This window comes from Mytilus edulis, unplaced genomic scaffold (assembly GCF_963676685.1).
Source record: "Mytilus edulis unplaced genomic scaffold, xbMytEdul2.2 SCAFFOLD_2064, whole genome shotgun sequence".
Classification (NCBI taxonomy): Eukaryota; Metazoa; Mollusca; class Bivalvia; order Mytilida; family Mytilidae; genus Mytilus; species Mytilus edulis.
Window position 1 is genome coordinate 1 of NW_027268548.1, and position 18,165 is coordinate 18,165.

General features: G+C 36.9%; 8 protein-coding genes and 1 pseudogene across 8 annotated transcripts; 6 read left to right on the forward strand and 3 right to left on the reverse strand.

Moving 5' to 3' along the window:
- Positions 1 to 1,993: 1,993 nt before the first annotated feature.
- Positions 1,994 to 2,618, forward strand: LOC139507660 (histone H4). Its single transcript, XM_071295848.1, has one exon. It carries the CDS (start codon positions 2,260 to 2,262, stop codon positions 2,569 to 2,571), a length of 312 nt encoding a protein of 103 aa, XP_071151949.1. The 5' UTR covers positions 1,994 to 2,259; the 3' UTR covers positions 2,572 to 2,618.
- A 744-nt stretch (positions 2,619 to 3,362) lies between these two features.
- Positions 3,363 to 3,826, reverse strand: LOC139507659 (histone H2B). Its single transcript, XM_071295847.1, has one exon. It carries the CDS (start codon positions 3,784 to 3,786, stop codon positions 3,412 to 3,414), a length of 375 nt encoding a protein of 124 aa, XP_071151948.1. The 5' UTR covers positions 3,787 to 3,826; the 3' UTR covers positions 3,363 to 3,411.
- Positions 3,827 to 5,410: 1,584 nt separating this feature from the next.
- On the forward strand, positions 5,411 to 6,286 carry LOC139507657 (histone H3). The gene has a single exon (XM_071295845.1). It carries the CDS (start codon positions 5,869 to 5,871, stop codon positions 6,277 to 6,279), a length of 411 nt encoding a protein of 136 aa, XP_071151946.1. The 5' UTR covers positions 5,411 to 5,868; the 3' UTR covers positions 6,280 to 6,286.
- A 1,469-nt stretch (positions 6,287 to 7,755) lies between these two features.
- Positions 7,756 to 8,381, forward strand: LOC139507664 (histone H4). The gene has a single exon (XM_071295850.1). The coding sequence runs from the start codon at positions 8,023 to 8,025 to the stop codon at positions 8,332 to 8,334; it is 312 nt and encodes a 103-aa protein (XP_071151951.1). The 5' UTR covers positions 7,756 to 8,022; the 3' UTR covers positions 8,335 to 8,381.
- Positions 8,382 to 9,125: 744 nt separating this feature from the next.
- On the reverse strand, positions 9,126 to 9,589 carry LOC139507662 (histone H2B). Its single transcript, XM_071295849.1, has one exon. It carries the CDS (start codon positions 9,547 to 9,549, stop codon positions 9,175 to 9,177), a length of 375 nt encoding a protein of 124 aa, XP_071151950.1. The 5' UTR covers positions 9,550 to 9,589; the 3' UTR covers positions 9,126 to 9,174.
- A 1,587-nt stretch (positions 9,590 to 11,176) lies between these two features.
- Positions 11,177 to 12,152, forward strand: LOC139507658 (histone H3). The gene has a single exon (XM_071295846.1). The coding sequence runs from the start codon at positions 11,635 to 11,637 to the stop codon at positions 12,043 to 12,045; it is 411 nt and encodes a 136-aa protein (XP_071151947.1). The 5' UTR covers positions 11,177 to 11,634; the 3' UTR covers positions 12,046 to 12,152.
- Positions 12,153 to 13,521: 1,369 nt separating this feature from the next.
- On the forward strand, positions 13,522 to 14,146 carry LOC139507666 (histone H4). The gene has a single exon (XM_071295852.1). It carries the CDS (start codon positions 13,788 to 13,790, stop codon positions 14,097 to 14,099), a length of 312 nt encoding a protein of 103 aa, XP_071151953.1. The 5' UTR covers positions 13,522 to 13,787; the 3' UTR covers positions 14,100 to 14,146.
- A 744-nt stretch (positions 14,147 to 14,890) lies between these two features.
- On the reverse strand, positions 14,891 to 15,354 carry LOC139507665 (histone H2B). Its single transcript, XM_071295851.1, has one exon. The coding sequence runs from the start codon at positions 15,312 to 15,314 to the stop codon at positions 14,940 to 14,942; it is 375 nt and encodes a 124-aa protein (XP_071151952.1). The 5' UTR covers positions 15,315 to 15,354; the 3' UTR covers positions 14,891 to 14,939.
- A 1,925-nt stretch (positions 15,355 to 17,279) lies between these two features.
- LOC139507661 (histone H3-like) lies at positions 17,280 to 17,861 on the forward strand (annotated as a pseudogene).
- Positions 17,862 to 18,165: the final 304 nt, after the last annotated feature.

An 18,165-nucleotide genomic window follows, 5' to 3' on the forward strand; every position in this document is an offset into this window, starting at 1 on the left:
GGTGATCCAATCGTCACCGTGATTTCAATCCTCCGGCAAGCACAAAAACACATTCACCGAAATTTTCAAGTATTCTTTCTGTAGCAAATCGTCCACAGAGCTAATAATCATGGCTACGAACAAAGCAAACTGCACGTAAATCCACCGGAGGTAAAGCTCCAAGAAACAACTTGCCACCAAGGCCGCCCGTAAGAGCGCACCTGCAACCGGTGAGTCAAGAAACCACATAGATACAGGCCAGGAACAGTCGCTCTCCGAGAAATCAGGAGATACCAGAAGAGCACAGAGCTCCTCATCAGGAAACTCCCCTTCCAGAGATTAGTCCGTGAAATCGCCAGGACTTCAAAACTGATCTCCGATTCCAGAGTTCAGCCGTCATGGCCCTACAGGAAGCCAGCGAAGCCTACTTGGTCGGTCTCTTCGAGGATACCAACTTGTGCGCAATTCACGCCAAGAGAGTAACCATCATGCCAAAGGATATCCAATTGGCCCGAAGAATCCGTGGAGAACGTGCTTAAGAAGTGTGATTTTTTTCACCAAAACATAACGGCCCTTTTCAGGGCCACCAATATTTTTCAAAAAGAATCTATAAATTGTTGTACATGAAAATTAGAAACATAGCTGAACCCCTCTTTTCCCCATCTCTCTCTCTCTTTTATTTCTTCTTGTTGAATCCATCTATATGCAAAGCAATACATAGACAAAAAATAAATTTTATGAAATATATACACACAAGTCTCATCACAAAAAAAAGGGGGGTGTTTGTTTATCATGGTACATGTATGTCCTTGTGTGTAGAATATTAAATAGTACATTATATAAAAAAAAGATCAACATATGAATGTTTCTATCTGTTCTTCTGTTCTTTTCTTTTCTTCGCTTGTTTTGTCTTGTCTTCTTTTGATGTATTATTTACACCAGGAGTCTAGACCAAAGAAAGAGAACCACCAACTGGCCAAAATATAACCTTTTTTTTTTTAAGTTAGAGTGTAAATATCTTGTATAATTCATTAATTTGAATATTTCTTTTAGAAAAGCTGATATTACAGGGTACTTTTATCAAAAATTTAGAGCTCTTTTTCAGTCAGAATTGTAAAGAAAATTTTTATCATGTATGTAGTAATATATTTTGTCCACTTTAGAGTCTTGTCTTGCTGCTAGTTTACAAAATCATGAAATTTCTATTTAAATTAATATAATTTCGGTACGGGTCCAAGTAGTCCCCACAAAATTTCACTGTAGGAAGTCCATGTAAGCATATATCTTGCACTTATAAGCTTTTTTATATGATAAAAAGTAGTTTTCAGACTTATTATAAACTTTTCTGGCTAAAAGATGTCTTCAGAATAGTAAGTACATGTGTGCGCATTAACATTTTTATTGGATTGGCTGATGAAATTGTCATCGTCATACTGTGGATAAATATAGAATGGCGTTTAAAAATAAAACTGAAAGGAAGATGCACACATAAGAAGTTTTACCCGCAGTCAGGGGCATCTCTTTTCTTCACTGTAATACCTAAAAGAAAAAAATCTTTAATAGTAATAACAATAACAGTTTTATTCATACATTCTCTCATTTATGATCTGAAGTACCTGCAGCAGATCTTTGATGGATGGCAAGCACAGCTTTGACAGATGATGTTGAGTTATGAAAGACAGGTAGAAAACTGCAAGCATGTAAAATCCTGTGATGTATCCAATTTCTGGGTACATCAAGTAGACAAATAGATAACCAGTATTCCTAGATATGTCTGTGAGGTTTTTTTTTTCCCAACTAAATTCCATTCCATTAAGTTGAAATGTGTATTGACATTGAATGAAAATATCTGTTCAGAGAAAGCAAATAATTATCTTTATAATTTTGACTGTCTAAAGTGATTTTCATTTATCATTTATTTATCATACTTTTCTATCTTAAAATGAAAACTTTTCCACATTTTGGAACTTTTTTTTTGTCTCCTTCAGTCATTTTTATTCCGATTGAAAGTTTTTTTCTGTTCAATAATAGTTTTTTCTTAAAAATTTACTGTCTGATATGAATTATTATATTTTTCAGACCTAGAATGAAAAAGTGGATTGAAAGTGTACACAGTTTAAGGCAGTACGGAGTTACCTCCCGGAATAAAACAACGTAAGCCAATCAGACAACAGTTAACTGAAAATGTGTGATACTTCTTTTACGGCCGCGTTGGTGATATATAAAGAGTCGCTGTTAGACGGAAAGTATTATTTAACTAATCACCACAAATAGTTAAACATGTCAGGCAGAGGAAAAGGAGGTAAAGGTCTAGGAAAAGGAGGCGCCAAGCGTCACAGGAAGGTGTTGCGTGATAACATCCAAGGTATCACCAAGCCAGCCATCCGTCGTTTAGCAAGAAGAGGTGGAGTAAAACGTATATCTGGACTCATCTATGAGGAAACCCGCGGTGTCCTTAAAGTTTTCTTGGAAAATGTCATCCGTGATGCTGTCACATACACAGAGCACGCCAAGAGGAAGACTGTCACTGCCATGGATGTTGTCTACGCTTTGAAACGTCAAGGACGTACCTTGTACGGATTCGGAGGTTAAACAGCCACCCGGCTAATATCAACAACGGCCCTTTTCAGGGCCACCAACATTTTTCAAAAAGAATCTTAGATTTGTTGTACATCGTTTTAAGCTAAATCTTGAAATCAAAGCTTGCTCCCACTTCTATTCTTTTCTGTAATGTTCATGAATTTTTCAACCGTTTTCTTGTTTTCCCTGATCCTGATCCGCAACTATTTTCTCTCTCTCTCGTTATCCCCCCCCCCCCTTTTTTTTTAATATCTGGCTTTCTTTTTAATTAACTTCCTTACTCTTACTCTTGTATTTATTTGAGAATTTATATTTCTGAAGGTTTATGAATACGTTCAAAGATCAACAAGTCCGTGCATTTGCCTACATGAAGAGAGAAAATTTCAAAACAAATGCACGGACTTTTACACACAAAATCTGTAGATTCTGTTATATTCAATTATAAAGTTTTTGCGTGGTTTAAGATTAGGTAATGTTCTTGTTTCCGTGTAAAATAATTCTCGCAATATTTTTTTTCTCCCGAAAAGCAAAAGAAATCGTAAATTTATCAACTCTATTAATTGGAATGAAAGCACTGTTTTGTTCTTCATGATTTATGTATTTACGCTTTGCAGTTTTGACAAATTAAATACTACAGAATGAGTGAAATACACGTATATTTGTTATACAGATAGAAAGAAGAGAAAAGTAACCATATACTATTGAAATAGTTTGAAAGTAGTTATAGCTGGGGGTTGGGATTTATAGCTTTGTTTAGAAGTTTGACATGATGTACAACAAATGTAAATTCTTTTTGAAAAATGTTGGTGGCCCTGAAAAGGGCCGTTTGTGAAGTTATAAACTTCAGACTGTTTACTTGCTGCTGGTGTATTTGGTGACGGCTTTGGTACCTTCACTGACAGCGTGCTTGGCCAATTCTCCGGGTAAGAGAAGACGGACAGCGGTCTGGATCTCCCGGGATGTGATGGTAGATCTTTTGTTGTAGTGTGCCAATCGGGAAGCCTCTGCTGCGATTCTCTCGAATATATCGTTGACGAAGCTGTTCATGATGGACATTGCCTTTGAGGACACTCCGGTGTCGGGGTGAACTTGTCTCAAGACTTTGTAGATGTAGATAGCATAGGATTCACGTCTCTTCCTCCTCCTTTTCTTGTCACCGCCGGGTCTGGCAGTCTTTGCCTTGGTGACGGCCTTCTTGGCTCCTTTAGTTCCTACTTTGGGTGGCATGTTACTGGTTTGATAATCAAATAAGTAATGGTGAAAAATTATTTTCAATTTGTTTATATACTGGGCAAAACGGATTGAAAGATTTTCTTGAACGCGAACCTCGGAGAGAGCACCCATAACATGTTGAATGTTCGGTAGCCTAACTGCCCGCAGAGAGCTTCGTTCTGATTGGTGTATAATAAAAACATCGTTCAATCCGTTTAGTGGGTATATAAGCTAAATTTTAAAGAAAAATTGTATCACTTTACTCAGTGTCGATCAACCAAATAGAACAAAATGTCAGGACGAGGAAAAGGAGGAAAAGCAAAAGCAAAGGCAAAGTCTAGGTCATCCCGTGCCGGACTTCAGTTCCCAGTCGGTCGTATCCACAGACTTTTGAGGAAAGGAAACTATGCCGAGAGAGTTGGTGCCGGTGCACCAGTGTACCTCGCAGCTGTCCTAGAATACTTAGCAGCTGAAGTATTGGAGTTGGCAGGAAACGCCGCTCGTGACAACAAGAAGAGCAGAATCATTCCCCGTCATCTCCAGTTGGCCATCAGAAACGACGAAGAGTTGAACAAACTCTTGTCTGGTGTCACCATTGCCCAGGGAGGTGTTCTACCAAACATCCAGGCTGTACTTCTACCAAAGAAGACCCAGAAAGCTGCCAAGTAAAAAGTGGATATATCAGATTACTCACTTAACAACGGCCCTTTTCAGGCCACCAATATTTTTCAAAAAGAGTCTAAAATTGTTGTACATCTTAGTAATACTTTATTCCCCATACATAATTAAAAAAAATATATTCTACTACATAACAAATAAAAAATGTCTAAAATATAGATGTCCCTTCTTCCGTGATTCTTCTTTTCTTCTCTCTCTAACGCATCCCATTTTAAGTACAGTTCTTATAGCATAACACTAAGTCTAGTAACTTTTTCAGTCTTCTTCATCAGAACATTTATTGTCGTACTTTCTGACTCTTTGAACCCACTAGTAGCTCAGTTAAATCATATAAAGTTTGTCGGGGGAAAAAAAACACTGATAGTATTTATATTTAATACTAGTCTGCTCTCTTCTTTCTCTCTCTTGGTTATTGATGCGAGCATGCTTAGATTCATCTGAGAAGGTGTGTGTTTTTTTATTATTATAATTTATTTATAGTTTTTGTTAACAGTATCTCTTTCGTCAACACTTTTATATATGATATGTACTTTCCATTCTTTTCCTTTTTCCATTTTTTTCAGCATCTCTCTCTCTCTCTCTCTCTCTCTCTCTCTCTCTCTCTCTCTCTCTCTCTCTCTCTCTCTCTCTCTCTCTCTCTCTCTCTCTCTCTCTCTCTCTCTCTCTCTCTCTCTCTCTATCTATCTCTCTCTCTCTCTCTGTCTTTCTGTCTTTATTTATTTATTTATTTATTTATTTATTTATTTATTGTTTGTGTATTAAAGATGTGGAATCGATGTAAGCACACCGACAATCAGACAATGTGACAAATGTGCCAAGCCCAAACGAAAATCATACCACATCTTCTTTTTTTATATTAAATATACATAAATATGACATAATACAACAATAAAGAAACTCAGCCGATCCGTACAATGTCATGTCGGGAATGTGTAATTCCATTTGTTTCTGTTTTTGCATTAGATTTCGCTTTGTTAGTGTTCAAACTGCATTTTATTTTTATTTTTTCCTGTTTTATTTTTCTTTCCTTTCCTTAATGTTTCTGCATGTATTTTGACCTTTTTTCATTATTATTTTTTTCTTCTTCAGATTTATCATATTGAAACCGTGACACTAATTTACTATTGTTGAGCAATGATTGATGATCAGAAACTGTAATTTTGAATGAAAAAAAGGGGGCATTTTTACTGTCAGCTTGGGTTGAGCAGTTTTTCAGTAAAAAATGGATTGAAAACTGTCAAAGTCCCTTACAAATCAGTCCAATCAGATTTAAGATATGCGGACCAATCAACGCCAGCTTTATGTAAGTGGTGATCCAATCGTCACCGTGATTTCAATCCTCCCGGCAAGCACAAAAACACATTCACCGAAATTTTCAAGTATTCTTTCTGTAGCAAATCGTCCACAGAGCTAATAATCATGGCACGAACAAAGCAAACTGCACGTAAATCCACCGGAGGTAAAGCTCCAAGAAAACAACTTGCCACCAAGGCCGCCCGTAAGAGCGCACCTGCAACCGGTGGAGTCAAGAAACCACATAGATACAGGCCAGGAACAGTCGCTCTCCGAGAAATCAGGAGATACCAGAAGAGCACAGAGCTCCTCATCAGGAAACTCCCCTTCCAGAGATTAGTCCGTGAAATCGCCCAGGACTTCAAAACTGATCTCCGATTCCAGAGTTCAGCCGTCATGGCCCTACAGGAAGCCAGCGAAGCCTACTTGGTCGGTCTCTTCGAGGATACCAACTTGTGCGCAATTCACGCCAAGAGAGTAACCATCATGCCAAAGGATATCCAATTGGCCCGAAGAATCCGTGGAGAACGTGCTTAAGAAGTGTGATTTTTTTTCACCAAAACATAACGGCCCTTTTCAGGGCCACCAATATTTTTCAAAAAGAATCTATAAATTGTTGTACATGAAAATTAGAAACATAGCTGAACCCCTCTTTTCCCCATCTCTCTCTCTCTTTTATTTCTTCTTGTTGAATCCATCTATATGCAAAGCAATACATAGACAAAAAATAAATTTTATGAAATATATACACACAAGTCTCATCACAAAAAAAAAGGGGGGTGTTTGTTTATCATGGTACATGTATGTCCTTGTGTGTAGAATATTAAATAGTACATTATATAAAAAAAAGATCAACATATGAATGTTTCTATCTGTTCTTCTGTTCTTTTCTTTTCTTCGCTTGTTTTGTCTTGTCTTCTTTTGATGTATTATTTACACCAGGAGTCTAGACCAAAGAAAGAGAACCACCAACTGGCCAAAATATAACCTTTTTTTTTTTAAGTTAGAGTGTAAATATCTTGTATAATTCATTAATTTGAATATTTCTTTTAGAAAAGCTGATATTACAGGGTACTTTTATCAAAAATTTAGAGCTCTTTTTCAGTCAGAATTGTAAAGAAAATTTTTATCATGTATGTAGTAATATATTTTGTCCACTTTAGAGTCTTGTCTTGCTGCTAGTTTACAAAATCATGAAATTTCTATTTAAATTAATATAATTTCGGTACGGGTCCAAGTAGTCCCCACAAAATTTCACTGTAGGAAGTCCATGTAAGCATATATCTTGCACTTATAAGCTTTTTTATATGATAAAAAGTAGTTTTCAGACTTATTATAAACTTTTCTGGCTAAAAGATGTCTTCAGAATAGTAAGTACATGTGTGCGCATTAACATTTTTATTGGATTGGCTGATGAAATTGTCATCGTCATACTGTGGATAAATATAGAATGGCGTTTAAAAATAAAACTGAAAGGAAGATGCACACATAAGAAGTTTTACCCGCAGTCAGGGGCATCTCTTTTCTTCACTGTAATACCTAAAAGAAAAAAATCTTTAATAGTAATAACAATAACAGTTTTATTCATACATTCTCTCATTTATGATCTGAAGTACCTGCAGCAGATCTTTGATGGATGGCAAGCACAGCTTTGACAGATGATGTTGAGTTATGAAAGACAGGTAGAAAACTGCAAGCATGTAAAATCCTGTGATGTATCCAATTTCTGGGTACATCAAGTAGACAAATAGATAACCAGTATTCCTAGATATGTCTGTGAGGTTTTTTTTTTCCCAACTAAATTCCATTCCATTAAGTTGAAATGTGTATTGACATTGAATGAAAATATCTGTTCAGAGAAAGCAAATAATTATCTTTATAATTTTGACTGTCTAAAGTGATTTTCATTTATCATTTATTTATCATACTTTTCTATCTTAAAATGAAAACTTTTCCACATTTTGGAACTTTTTTTTTGTCTCCTTCAGTCATTTTTATTCCGATTGAAAGTTTTTTTCTGTTCAATAATAGTTTTTTCTTAAAAATTTACTGTCTGATATGAATTATTATATTTTTCAGACCTAGAATGAAAAAGTGGATTGAAAGTGTACACAGTTTAAGGCAGTACGGAGTTACCTCCCGGAATAAAACAACGTAAGCCAATCAGACAACAGTTAACTGAAAATGTGTGATACTTCTTTTACGGCCGCGTTGGTGATATATAAAGAGTCGCTGTTAGACGGAAAGTATTATTTAACTAATCACCACAAATAGTTAAACATGTCAGGCAGAGGAAAAGGAGGTAAAGGTCTAGGAAAAGGAGGCGCCAAGCGTCACAGGAAGGTGTTGCGTGATAACATCCAAGGTATCACCAAGCCAGCCATCCGTCGTTTAGCAAGAAGAGGTGGAGTAAAACGTATATCTGGACTCATCTATGAGGAAACCCGCGGTGTCCTTAAAGTTTTCTTGGAAAATGTCATCCGTGATGCTGTCACATACACAGAGCACGCCAAGAGGAAGACTGTCACTGCCATGGATGTTGTCTACGCTTTGAAACGTCAAGGACGTACCTTGTACGGATTCGGAGGTTAAACAGCCACCCGGCTAATATCAACAACGGCCCTTTTCAGGGCCACCAACATTTTTCAAAAAGAATCTTAGATTTGTTGTACATCGTTTTAAGCTAAATCTTGAAATCAAAGCTTGCTCCCACTTCTATTCTTTTCTGTAATGTTCATGAATTTTTCAACCGTTTTCTTGTTTTCCCTGATCCTGATCCGCAACTATTTTCTCTCTCTCTCGTTATCCCCCCCCCCCCTTTTTTTTTAATATCTGGCTTTCTTTTTAATTAACTTCCTTACTCTTACTCTTGTATTTATTTGAGAATTTATATTTCTGAAGGTTTATGAATACGTTCAAAGATCAACAAGTCCGTGCATTTGCCTACATGAAGAGAGAAAATTTCAAAACAAATGCACGGACTTTTACACACAAAATCTGTAGATTCTGTTATATTCAATTATAAAGTTTTTGCGTGGTTTAAGATTAGGTAATGTTCTTGTTTCCGTGTAAAATAATTCTCGCAATATTTTTTTTCTCCCGAAAAGCAAAAGAAATCGTAAATTTATCAACTCTATTAATTGGAATGAAAGCACTGTTTTGTTCTTCATGATTTATGTATTTACGCTTTGCAGTTTTGACAAATTAAATACTACAGAATGAGTGAAATACACGTATATTTGTTATACAGATAGAAAGAAGAGAAAAGTAACCATATACTATTGAAATAGTTTGAAAGTAGTTATAGCTGGGGGTTGGGATTTATAGCTTTGTTTAGAAGTTTGACATGATGTACAACAAATGTAAATTCTTTTTGAAAAATGTTGGTGGCCCTGAAAAGGGCCGTTTGTGAAGTTATAAACTTCAGACTGTTTACTTGCTGCTGGTGTATTTGGTGACGGCTTTGGTACCTTCACTGACAGCGTGCTTGGCCAATTCTCCGGGTAAGAGAAGACGGACAGCGGTCTGGATCTCCCGGGATGTGATGGTAGATCTTTTGTTGTAGTGTGCCAATCGGGAAGCCTCTGCTGCGATTCTCTCGAATATATCGTTGACGAAGCTGTTCATGATGGACATTGCCTTTGAGGACACTCCGGTGTCGGGGTGAACTTGTCTCAAGACTTTGTAGATGTAGATAGCATAGGATTCACGTCTCTTCCTCCTCCTTTTCTTGTCACCGCCGGGTCTGGCAGTCTTTGCCTTGGTGACGGCCTTCTTGGCTCCTTTAGTTCCTACTTTGGGTGGCATGTTACTGGTTTGATAATCAAATAAGTAATGGTGAAAAATTATTTTCAATTTGTTTATATACTGGGCAAAACGGATTGAAAGATTTTCTTGAACGCGAACCTCGGAGAGAGCACCCATAACATGTTGAATGTTCGGTAGCCTAACTGCCCGCAGAGAGCTTCGTTCTGATTGGTGTATAATAAAAACATCGTTCAATCCGTTTAGTGGGTATATAAGCTAAATTTTAAAGAAAAATTGTATCACTTTACTCAGTGTCGATCAACCAAATAGAACAAAATGTCAGGACGAGGAAAAGGAGGAAAAGCAAAAGCAAAGGCAAAGTCTAGGTCATCCCGTGCCGGACTTCAGTTCCCAGTCGGTCGTATCCACAGACTTTTGAGGAAAGGAAACTATGCCGAGAGAGTTGGTGCCGGTGCACCAGTGTACCTCGCAGCTGTCCTAGAATACTTAGCAGCTGAAGTATTGGAGTTGGCAGGAAACGCCGCTCGTGACAACAAGAAGAGCAGAATCATTCCCCGTCATCTCCAGTTGGCCATCAGAAACGACGAAGAGTTGAACAAACTCTTGTCTGGTGTCACCATTGCCCAGGGAGGTGTTCTACCAAACATCCAGGCTGTACTTCTACCAAAGAAGACCCAGAAAGCTGCCAAGTAAAAAGTGGATATATCAGATTACTCACTTAACAACGGCCCTTTTCAGGGCCACCAATATTTTTCAAAAAGAGTCTAAAATTGTTGTACATCTTAGTAATACTTTATTCCCCATACATAATTAAAAAAAATATATTCTACTACATAACAAATAAAAAATGTCTAAAATATAGATGTCCCTTCTTCCGTGATTCTTCTTTTCTTCTCTCTCTAACGCATCCCATTTTAAGTACAGTTCTTATAGCATAACACTAAGTCTAGTAACTTTTTCAGTCTTCTTCATCAGAACATTTATTGTCGTACTTTCTGACTCTTTGAACCCACTAGTAGCTCAGTTAAATCATATAAAGTTTGTCGGGGGAAAAAAAACACTGATAGTATTTATATTTAATACTAGTCTGCTCTCTTCTTTCTCTCTCTTGGTTATTGATGCGAGCATGCTTAGATTCATCTGAGAAGGTGTGTGTTTTTTTATTATTATAATTTATTTATAGTTTTTGTTAACAGTATCTCTTTCGTCAACACTTTTATATATGATATGTACTTTCCATTCTTTTCCTTTTTCCATTTTTTTCAGCATCTCTCTCTCTCTCTCTCTCTCTCTCTCTCTCTCTCTCTCTCTCTCTCTCTCTCTCTCTCTCTCTCTCTCTCTCTCTCTCTCTCTCTCTCTCTCTCTCTCTCTCTCTCTCTCTCTATCTATCTCTCTCTCTCTCTCTGTCTTTCTGTCTTTATTTATTTATTTATTTATTTATTTATTTATTTATTGTTTGTGTATTAAAGATGTGGAATCGATGTAAGCACACCGACAATCAGACAATGTGACAAATGTGCCAAGCCCAAACGAAAATCATACCACATCTTCTTTTTTTATATTAAATATACATAAATATGACATAATACAACAATAAAGAAACTCAGCCGATCCGTACAATGTCATGTCGGGAATGTGTAATTCCATTTGTTTCTGTTTTTGCATTAGATTTCGCTTTGTTAGTGTTCAAACTGCATTTTATTTTTATTTTTTCCTGTTTTATTTTTCTTTCCTTTCCTTAATGTTTCTGCATGTATTTTGACCTTTTTTCATTATTATTTTTTTCTTCTTCAGATTTATCATATTGAAACCGTGACACTAATTTACTATTGTTGAGCAATGATTGATGATCAGAAACTGTAATTTTGAATGAAAAAAAGGGGGCATTTTTACTGTCAGCTTGGGTTGAGCAGTTTTTCAGTAAAAAATGGATTGAAAACTGTCAAAGTCCCTTACAAATCAGTCCAATCAGATTTAAGATATGCGGACCAATCAACGCCAGCTTTATGTAAGTGGTGATCCAATCGTCACCGTGATTTCAATCCTCCCGGCAAGCACAAAAACACATTCACCGAAATTTTCAAGTATTCTTTCTGTAGCAAATCGTCCACAGAGCTAATAATCATGGCACGAACAAAGCAAACTGCACGTAAATCCACCGGAGGTAAAGCTCCAAGAAAACAACTTGCCACCAAGGCCGCCCGTAAGAGCGCACCTGCAACCGGTGGAGTCAAGAAACCACATAGATACAGGCCAGGAACAGTCGCTCTCCGAGAAATCAGGAGATACCAGAAGAGCACAGAGCTCCTCATCAGGAAACTCCCCTTCCAGAGATTAGTCCGTGAAATCGCCCAGGACTTCAAAACTGATCTCCGATTCCAGAGTTCAGCCGTCATGGCCCTACAGGAAGCCAGCGAAGCCTACTTGGTCGGTCTCTTCGAGGATACCAACTTGTGCGCAATTCACGCCAAGAGAGTAACCATCATGCCAAAGGATATCCAATTGGCCCGAAGAATCCGTGGAGAACGTGCTTAAGAAGTGTGATTTTTTTCACCAAAACATAACGGCCCTTTTCAGGGCCACCAATATTTTTCAAAAAGAATCTATAAATTGTTGTACATGAAAATTAGAAACATAGCTGAACCCCTCTTTTCCCCATCTCTCTCTCTCTTTTATTTCTTCTTGTTGAATCCATCTATATGCAAAGCAATACATAGACAAAAAATAAATTTTATGAAATATATACACACAAGTCTCATCACAAAAAAAAAGGGGGGTGTTTGTTTATCATGGTACATGTATGTCCTTGTGTGTAGAATATTAAATAGTACATTATATAAAAAAAAGATCAACATATGAATGTTTCTATCTGTTCTTCTGTTCTTTTCTTTTCTTCGCTTGTTTTGTCTTGTCTTCTTTTGATGTATTATTTACACCAGGAGTCTAGACCAAAGAAAGAGAACCACCAACTGGCCAAAATATAACCTTTTTTTTTTTAAGTTAGAGTGTAAATATCTTGTATAATTCATTAATTTGAATATTTCTTTTAGAAAAGCTGATATTACAGGGTACTTTTATCAAAAATTTAGAGCTCTTTTTCAGTCAGAATTGTAAAGAAAATTTTTATCATGTATGTAGTAATATATTTTGTCCACTTTAGAGTCTTGTCTTGCTGCTAGTTTACAAAATCATGAAATTTCTATTTAAATTAATATAATTTCGGTACGGGTCCAAGTAGTCCCCACAAAATTTCACTGTAGGAAGTCCATGTAAGCATATATCTTGCACTTATAAGCTTTTTTATATGATAAAAAGTAGTTTTCAGACTTATTATAAACTTTTCTGGCTAAAAGATGTCTTCAGAATAGTAAGTACATGTGTGCGCATTAACATTTTTATTGGATTGGCTGATGAAATTGTCATCGTCATACTGTGGATAAATATAGAATGGCGTTTAAAAATAAAACTGAAAGGAAGATGCACACATAAGAAGTTTTACCCGCAGTCAGGGGCATCTCTTTTCTTCACTGTAATACCTAAAAGAAAAAAATCTTTAATAGTAATAACAATAACAGTTTTATTCATACATTCTCTCATTTATGATCTGAAGTACCTGCAGCAGATCTTTGATGGATGGCAAGCACAGCTTTGACAGATGATGTTGAGTTATGAAAGACAGGTAGAAAACTGCAAGCATGTAAAATCCTGTGATGTATCCAATTTCTGGGTACATCAAGTAGACAAATAGATAACCAGTATTCCTAGATATGTCTGTGAGGTTTTTTTTTTCCCAACTAAATTCCATTCCATTAAGTTGAAATGTGTATTGACATTGAATGAAAATATCTGTTCAGAGAAAGCAAATAATTATCTTTATAATTTTGACTGTCTAAAGTGATTTTCATTTATCATTTATTTATCATACTTTTCTATCTTAAAATGAAAACTTTTCCACATTTTGGAACTTTTTTTTTGTCTCCTTCAGTCATTTTTATTCCGATTGAAAGTTTTTTTCTGTTCAATAATAGTTTTTTCTTAAAAATTTACTGTCTGATATGAATTATTATATTTTTCAGACCTAGAATGAAAAAGTGGATTGAAAGTGTACACAGTTTAAGGCAGTACGGAGTTACCTCCCGGAATAAAACAACGTAAGCCAATCAGACAACAGTTAACTGAAAATGTGTGATACTTCTTTTACGGCCGCGTTGGTGATATATAAAGAGTCGCTGTTAGACGGAAAGTATTATTTAACTAATCACCACAAATAGTTAAACATGTCAGGCAGAGGAAAAGGAGGTAAAGGTCTAGGAAAAGGAGGCGCCAAGCGTCACAGGAAGGTGTTGCGTGATAACATCCAAGGTATCACCAAGCCAGCCATCCGTCGTTTAGCAAGAAGAGGTGGAGTAAAACGTATATCTGGACTCATCTATGAGGAAACCCGCGGTGTCCTTAAAGTTTTCTTGGAAAATGTCATCCGTGATGCTGTCACATACACAGAGCACGCCAAGAGGAAGACTGTCACTGCCATGGATGTTGTCTACGCTTTGAAACGTCAAGGACGTACCTTGTACGGATTCGGAGGTTAAACAGCCACCCGGCTAATATCAACAACGGCCCTTTTCAGGGCCACCAACATTTTTCAAAAAGAATCTTAGATTTGTTGTACATCGTTTTAAGCTAAATCTTGAAATCAAAGCTTGCTCCCACTTCTATTCTTTTCTGTAATGTTCATGAATTTTTCAACCGTTTTCTTGTTTTCCCTGATCCTGATCCGCAACTATTTTCTCTCTCTCTCGTTATCCCCCCCCCCCCTTTTTTTTTAATATCTGGCTTTCTTTTTAATTAACTTCCTTACTCTTACTCTTGTATTTATTTGAGAATTTATATTTCTGAAGGTTTATGAATACGTTCAAAGATCAACAAGTCCGTGCATTTGCCTACATGAAGAGAGAAAATTTCAAAACAAATGCACGGACTTTTACACACAAAATCTGTAGATTCTGTTATATTCAATTATAAAGTTTTTGCGTGGTTTAAGATTAGGTAATGTTCTTGTTTCCGTGTAAAATAATTCTCGCAATATTTTTTTTCTCCCGAAAAGCAAAAGAAATCGTAAATTTATCAACTCTATTAATTGGAATGAAAGCACTGTTTTGTTCTTCATGATTTATGTATTTACGCTTTGCAGTTTTGACAAATTAAATACTACAGAATGAGTGAAATACACGTATATTTGTTATACAGATAGAAAGAAGAGAAAAGTAACCATATACTATTGAAATAGTTTGAAAGTAGTTATAGCTGGGGGTTGGGATTTATAGCTTTGTTTAGAAGTTTGACATGATGTACAACAAATGTAAATTCTTTTTGAAAAATGTTGGTGGCCCTGAAAAGGGCCGTTTGTGAAGTTATAAACTTCAGACTGTTTACTTGCTGCTGGTGTATTTGGTGACGGCTTTGGTACCTTCACTGACAGCGTGCTTGGCCAATTCTCCGGGTAAGAGAAGACGGACAGCGGTCTGGATCTCCCGGGATGTGATGGTAGATCTTTTGTTGTAGTGTGCCAATCGGGAAGCCTCTGCTGCGATTCTCTCGAATATATCGTTGACGAAGCTGTTCATGATGGACATTGCCTTTGAGGACACTCCGGTGTCGGGGTGAACTTGTCTCAAGACTTTGTAGATGTAGATAGCATAGGATTCACGTCTCTTCCTCCTCCTTTTCTTGTCACCGCCGGGTCTGGCAGTCTTTGCCTTGGTGACGGCCTTCTTGGCTCCTTTAGTTCCTACTTTGGGTGGCATGTTACTGGTTTGATAATCAAATAAGTAATGGTGAAAAATTATTTTCAATTTGTTTATATACTGGGCAAAACGGATTGAAAGATTTTCTTGAACGCGAACCTCGGAGAGAGCACCCATAACATGTTGAATGTTCGGTAGCCTAACTGCCCGCAGAGAGCTTCGTTCTGATTGGTGTATAATAAAAACATCGTTCAATCCGTTTAGTGGGTATATAAGCTAAATTTTAAAGAAAAATTGTATCACTTTACTCAGTGTCGATCAACCAAATAGAACAAAATGTCAGGACGAGGAAAAGGAGGAAAAGCAAAAGCAAAGGCAAAGTCTAGGTCATCCCGTGCCGGACTTCAGTTCCCAGTCGGTCGTATCCACAGACTTTTGAGGAAAGGAAACTATGCCGAGAGAGTTGGTGCCGGTGCACCAGTGTACCTCGCAGCTGTCCTAGAATACTTAGCAGCTGAAGTATTGGAGTTGGCAGGAAACGCCGCTCGTGACAACAAGAAGAGCAGAATCATTCCCCGTCATCTCCAGTTGGCCATCAGAAACGACGAAGAGTTGAACAAACTCTTGTCTGGTGTCACCATTGCCCAGGGAGGTGTTCTACCAAACATCCAGGCTGTACTTCTACCAAAGAAGACCCAGAAAGCTGCCAAGTAAAAAGTGGATATATCAGATTACTCACTTAACAACGGCCCTTTTCAGGGCCACCAATATTTTTCAAAAAGAGTCTAAAATTGTTGTACATCTTAGTAATACTTTATTCCCCATACATAATTAAAAAAAATATATTCTACTACATAACAAATAAAAAATGTCTAAAATATAGATGTCCCTTCTTCCGTGATTCTTCTTTTCTTCTCTCTCTAACGCATCCCATTTTAAGTACAGTTCTTATAGCATAACACTAAGTCTAGTAACTTTTTCAGTCTTCTTCATCAGAACATTTATTGTCGTACTTTCTGACTCTTTGAACCCACTAGTAGCTCAGTTAAATCATATAAAGTTTGTCGGGGGAAAAAAAAACACTGATAGTATTTATATTTAATACTAGTCTGCTCTCTTCTTTCTCTCTCTTGGTTATTGATGCGAGCATGCTTAGATTCATCTGAGAAGGTGTGTGTTTTTTTATTATTATAATTTATTTATAGTTTTTGTTAACAGTATCTCTTTCGTCAACACTTTTATATATGATATGTACTTTCCATTCTTTTCCTTTTTCCATTTTTTTCAGCATCTCTCTCTCTCTCTCTCTCTCTCTCTCTCTCTCTCTCTCTCTCTCTCTCTCTCTCTCTCTCTCTCTCTCTCTCTCTCTCTCTCTCTCCTCTCTCTCTCTCTCTCCTCTCTCTCTCTCTCTCTCTCTCTATCTATCTCTCTCTCTCTCTCTGTCTTTCTGTCTTTATTTATTTATTTATTTATTTATTTATTTATTTATTGTTTGTGTATTAAAGATGTGGAATCGATGTAAGCACACCGACAATCAGACAATGTGACAAATGTGCCAAGCCCAAACGAAAATCATACCACATCTTCTTTTTTTATATTAAATATACATAAATATGACATAATACAACAATAAAGAAACTCAGCCGATCCGTACAATGTCATGTCGGGAATGTGTAATTCCATTTGTTTCTGTTTTTGCATTAGATTTCGCTTTGTTAGTGTTCAAACTGCATTTTATTTTTATTTTTTCCTGTTTTTATTTTTCTTTCCTTTCCTTAATGTTTCTGCATGTATTTTGACCTTTTTTCATTATTATTTTTTTCTTCTTCAGATTTATCATATTGAAACCGTGACACTAATTTACTATTGTTGAGCAATGATTGATGATCAGAAACTGTAATTTTGAATGAAAAAAAGGGGGCATTTTTACTGTCAGCTTGGGTTGAGCAGTTTTTCAGTAAAAAATGGATTGAAAACTGTCAAAGTCCCTTACAAATCAGTCCCAATCAGATTTAAGATATGCGGACCAATCAACGCCAGCTTTATGTAAGTGGTGATCCAATCGTCACCGTGATTTCAATCCTCCCGGCAAGCACAAAAACACATTCACCGAAATTTTCAAGTATTCTTTCTGTAGCAAATCGTCCACAGAGCTAATAATCATGGCACGAACAAAGCAAACTGCACGTAAATCCACCGGAGGTAAAGCTCCAAGAAAACAACTTGCCACCAAGCCGCCCGTAAGAGCGCACCTGCAACCGGTGGAGTCAAGAAACCACATAGATACAGGCCAGGAACAGTCGCTCTCCGAGAAATCAGGAGATACCAGAAGAGCACAGAGCTCCTCATCAGGAAACTCCCCTTCCAGAGATTAGTCCGTGAAATCGCCCAGGACTTCAAAACTGATCTCCGATTCCAGAGTTCAGCCGTCATGGCCCTACAGGAAGCCAGCGAAGCCTACTTGGTCGGTCTCTTCGAGGATACCAACTTGTGCGCAATTCACGCCAAGAGAGTAACCATCATGCCAAAGGATATCCAATTGGCCCGAAGAATCCGTGGAGAACGTGCTTAAGAAGTGTGATTTTTTTCACCAAAACATAACGGCCCTTTTCAGGGCCACCAATATTTTCAAAAAGAATCTATAAATTGTTGTACATGAAAATTAGAAAACATAGCTGAACCCCTCTTTTCCCCATCTCTCTCTCTCTTTTATTTCTTCTTGTTGAATCCATCTATATGCAAAGCAATACATAGACAAAAAATAAATTTTATGAAATATATACACACAAGTCTCATCACAAAAAAAAAAGGGGGGTGTTTGTTTATCATGGTACATGTATGTCCCTTGTGTGTAGAATATTAAATAGTACATTATATAAAAAAAGATCAACATATGAATGTTTCTATCTGT

What these genes read in the sequence shown, in the direction of transcription:
- LOC139507660 (XM_071295848.1), top strand. Translation starts at nt 2,260, where the DNA reads ATGTCAGGCAGAGGAAAAGGAGGTAAAGGTCTAGGAAAAGGAGGCGCC.
- LOC139507659 (XM_071295847.1), bottom strand. Translation starts at nt 3,786, where the DNA reads ATGCCACCCAAAGTAGGAACTAAAGGAGCCAAGAAGGCCGTCACCAAG.
- LOC139507657 (XM_071295845.1), top strand. Translation starts at nt 5,869, where the DNA reads ATGGCACGAACAAAGCAAACTGCACGTAAATCCACCGGAGGTAAAGCT.
- LOC139507664 (XM_071295850.1), top strand. Translation starts at nt 8,023, where the DNA reads ATGTCAGGCAGAGGAAAAGGAGGTAAAGGTCTAGGAAAAGGAGGCGCC.
- LOC139507662 (XM_071295849.1), bottom strand. Translation starts at nt 9,549, where the DNA reads ATGCCACCCAAAGTAGGAACTAAAGGAGCCAAGAAGGCCGTCACCAAG.
- LOC139507658 (XM_071295846.1), top strand. Translation starts at nt 11,635, where the DNA reads ATGGCACGAACAAAGCAAACTGCACGTAAATCCACCGGAGGTAAAGCT.
- LOC139507666 (XM_071295852.1), top strand. Translation starts at nt 13,788, where the DNA reads ATGTCAGGCAGAGGAAAAGGAGGTAAAGGTCTAGGAAAAGGAGGCGCC.
- LOC139507665 (XM_071295851.1), bottom strand. Translation starts at nt 15,314, where the DNA reads ATGCCACCCAAAGTAGGAACTAAAGGAGCCAAGAAGGCCGTCACCAAG.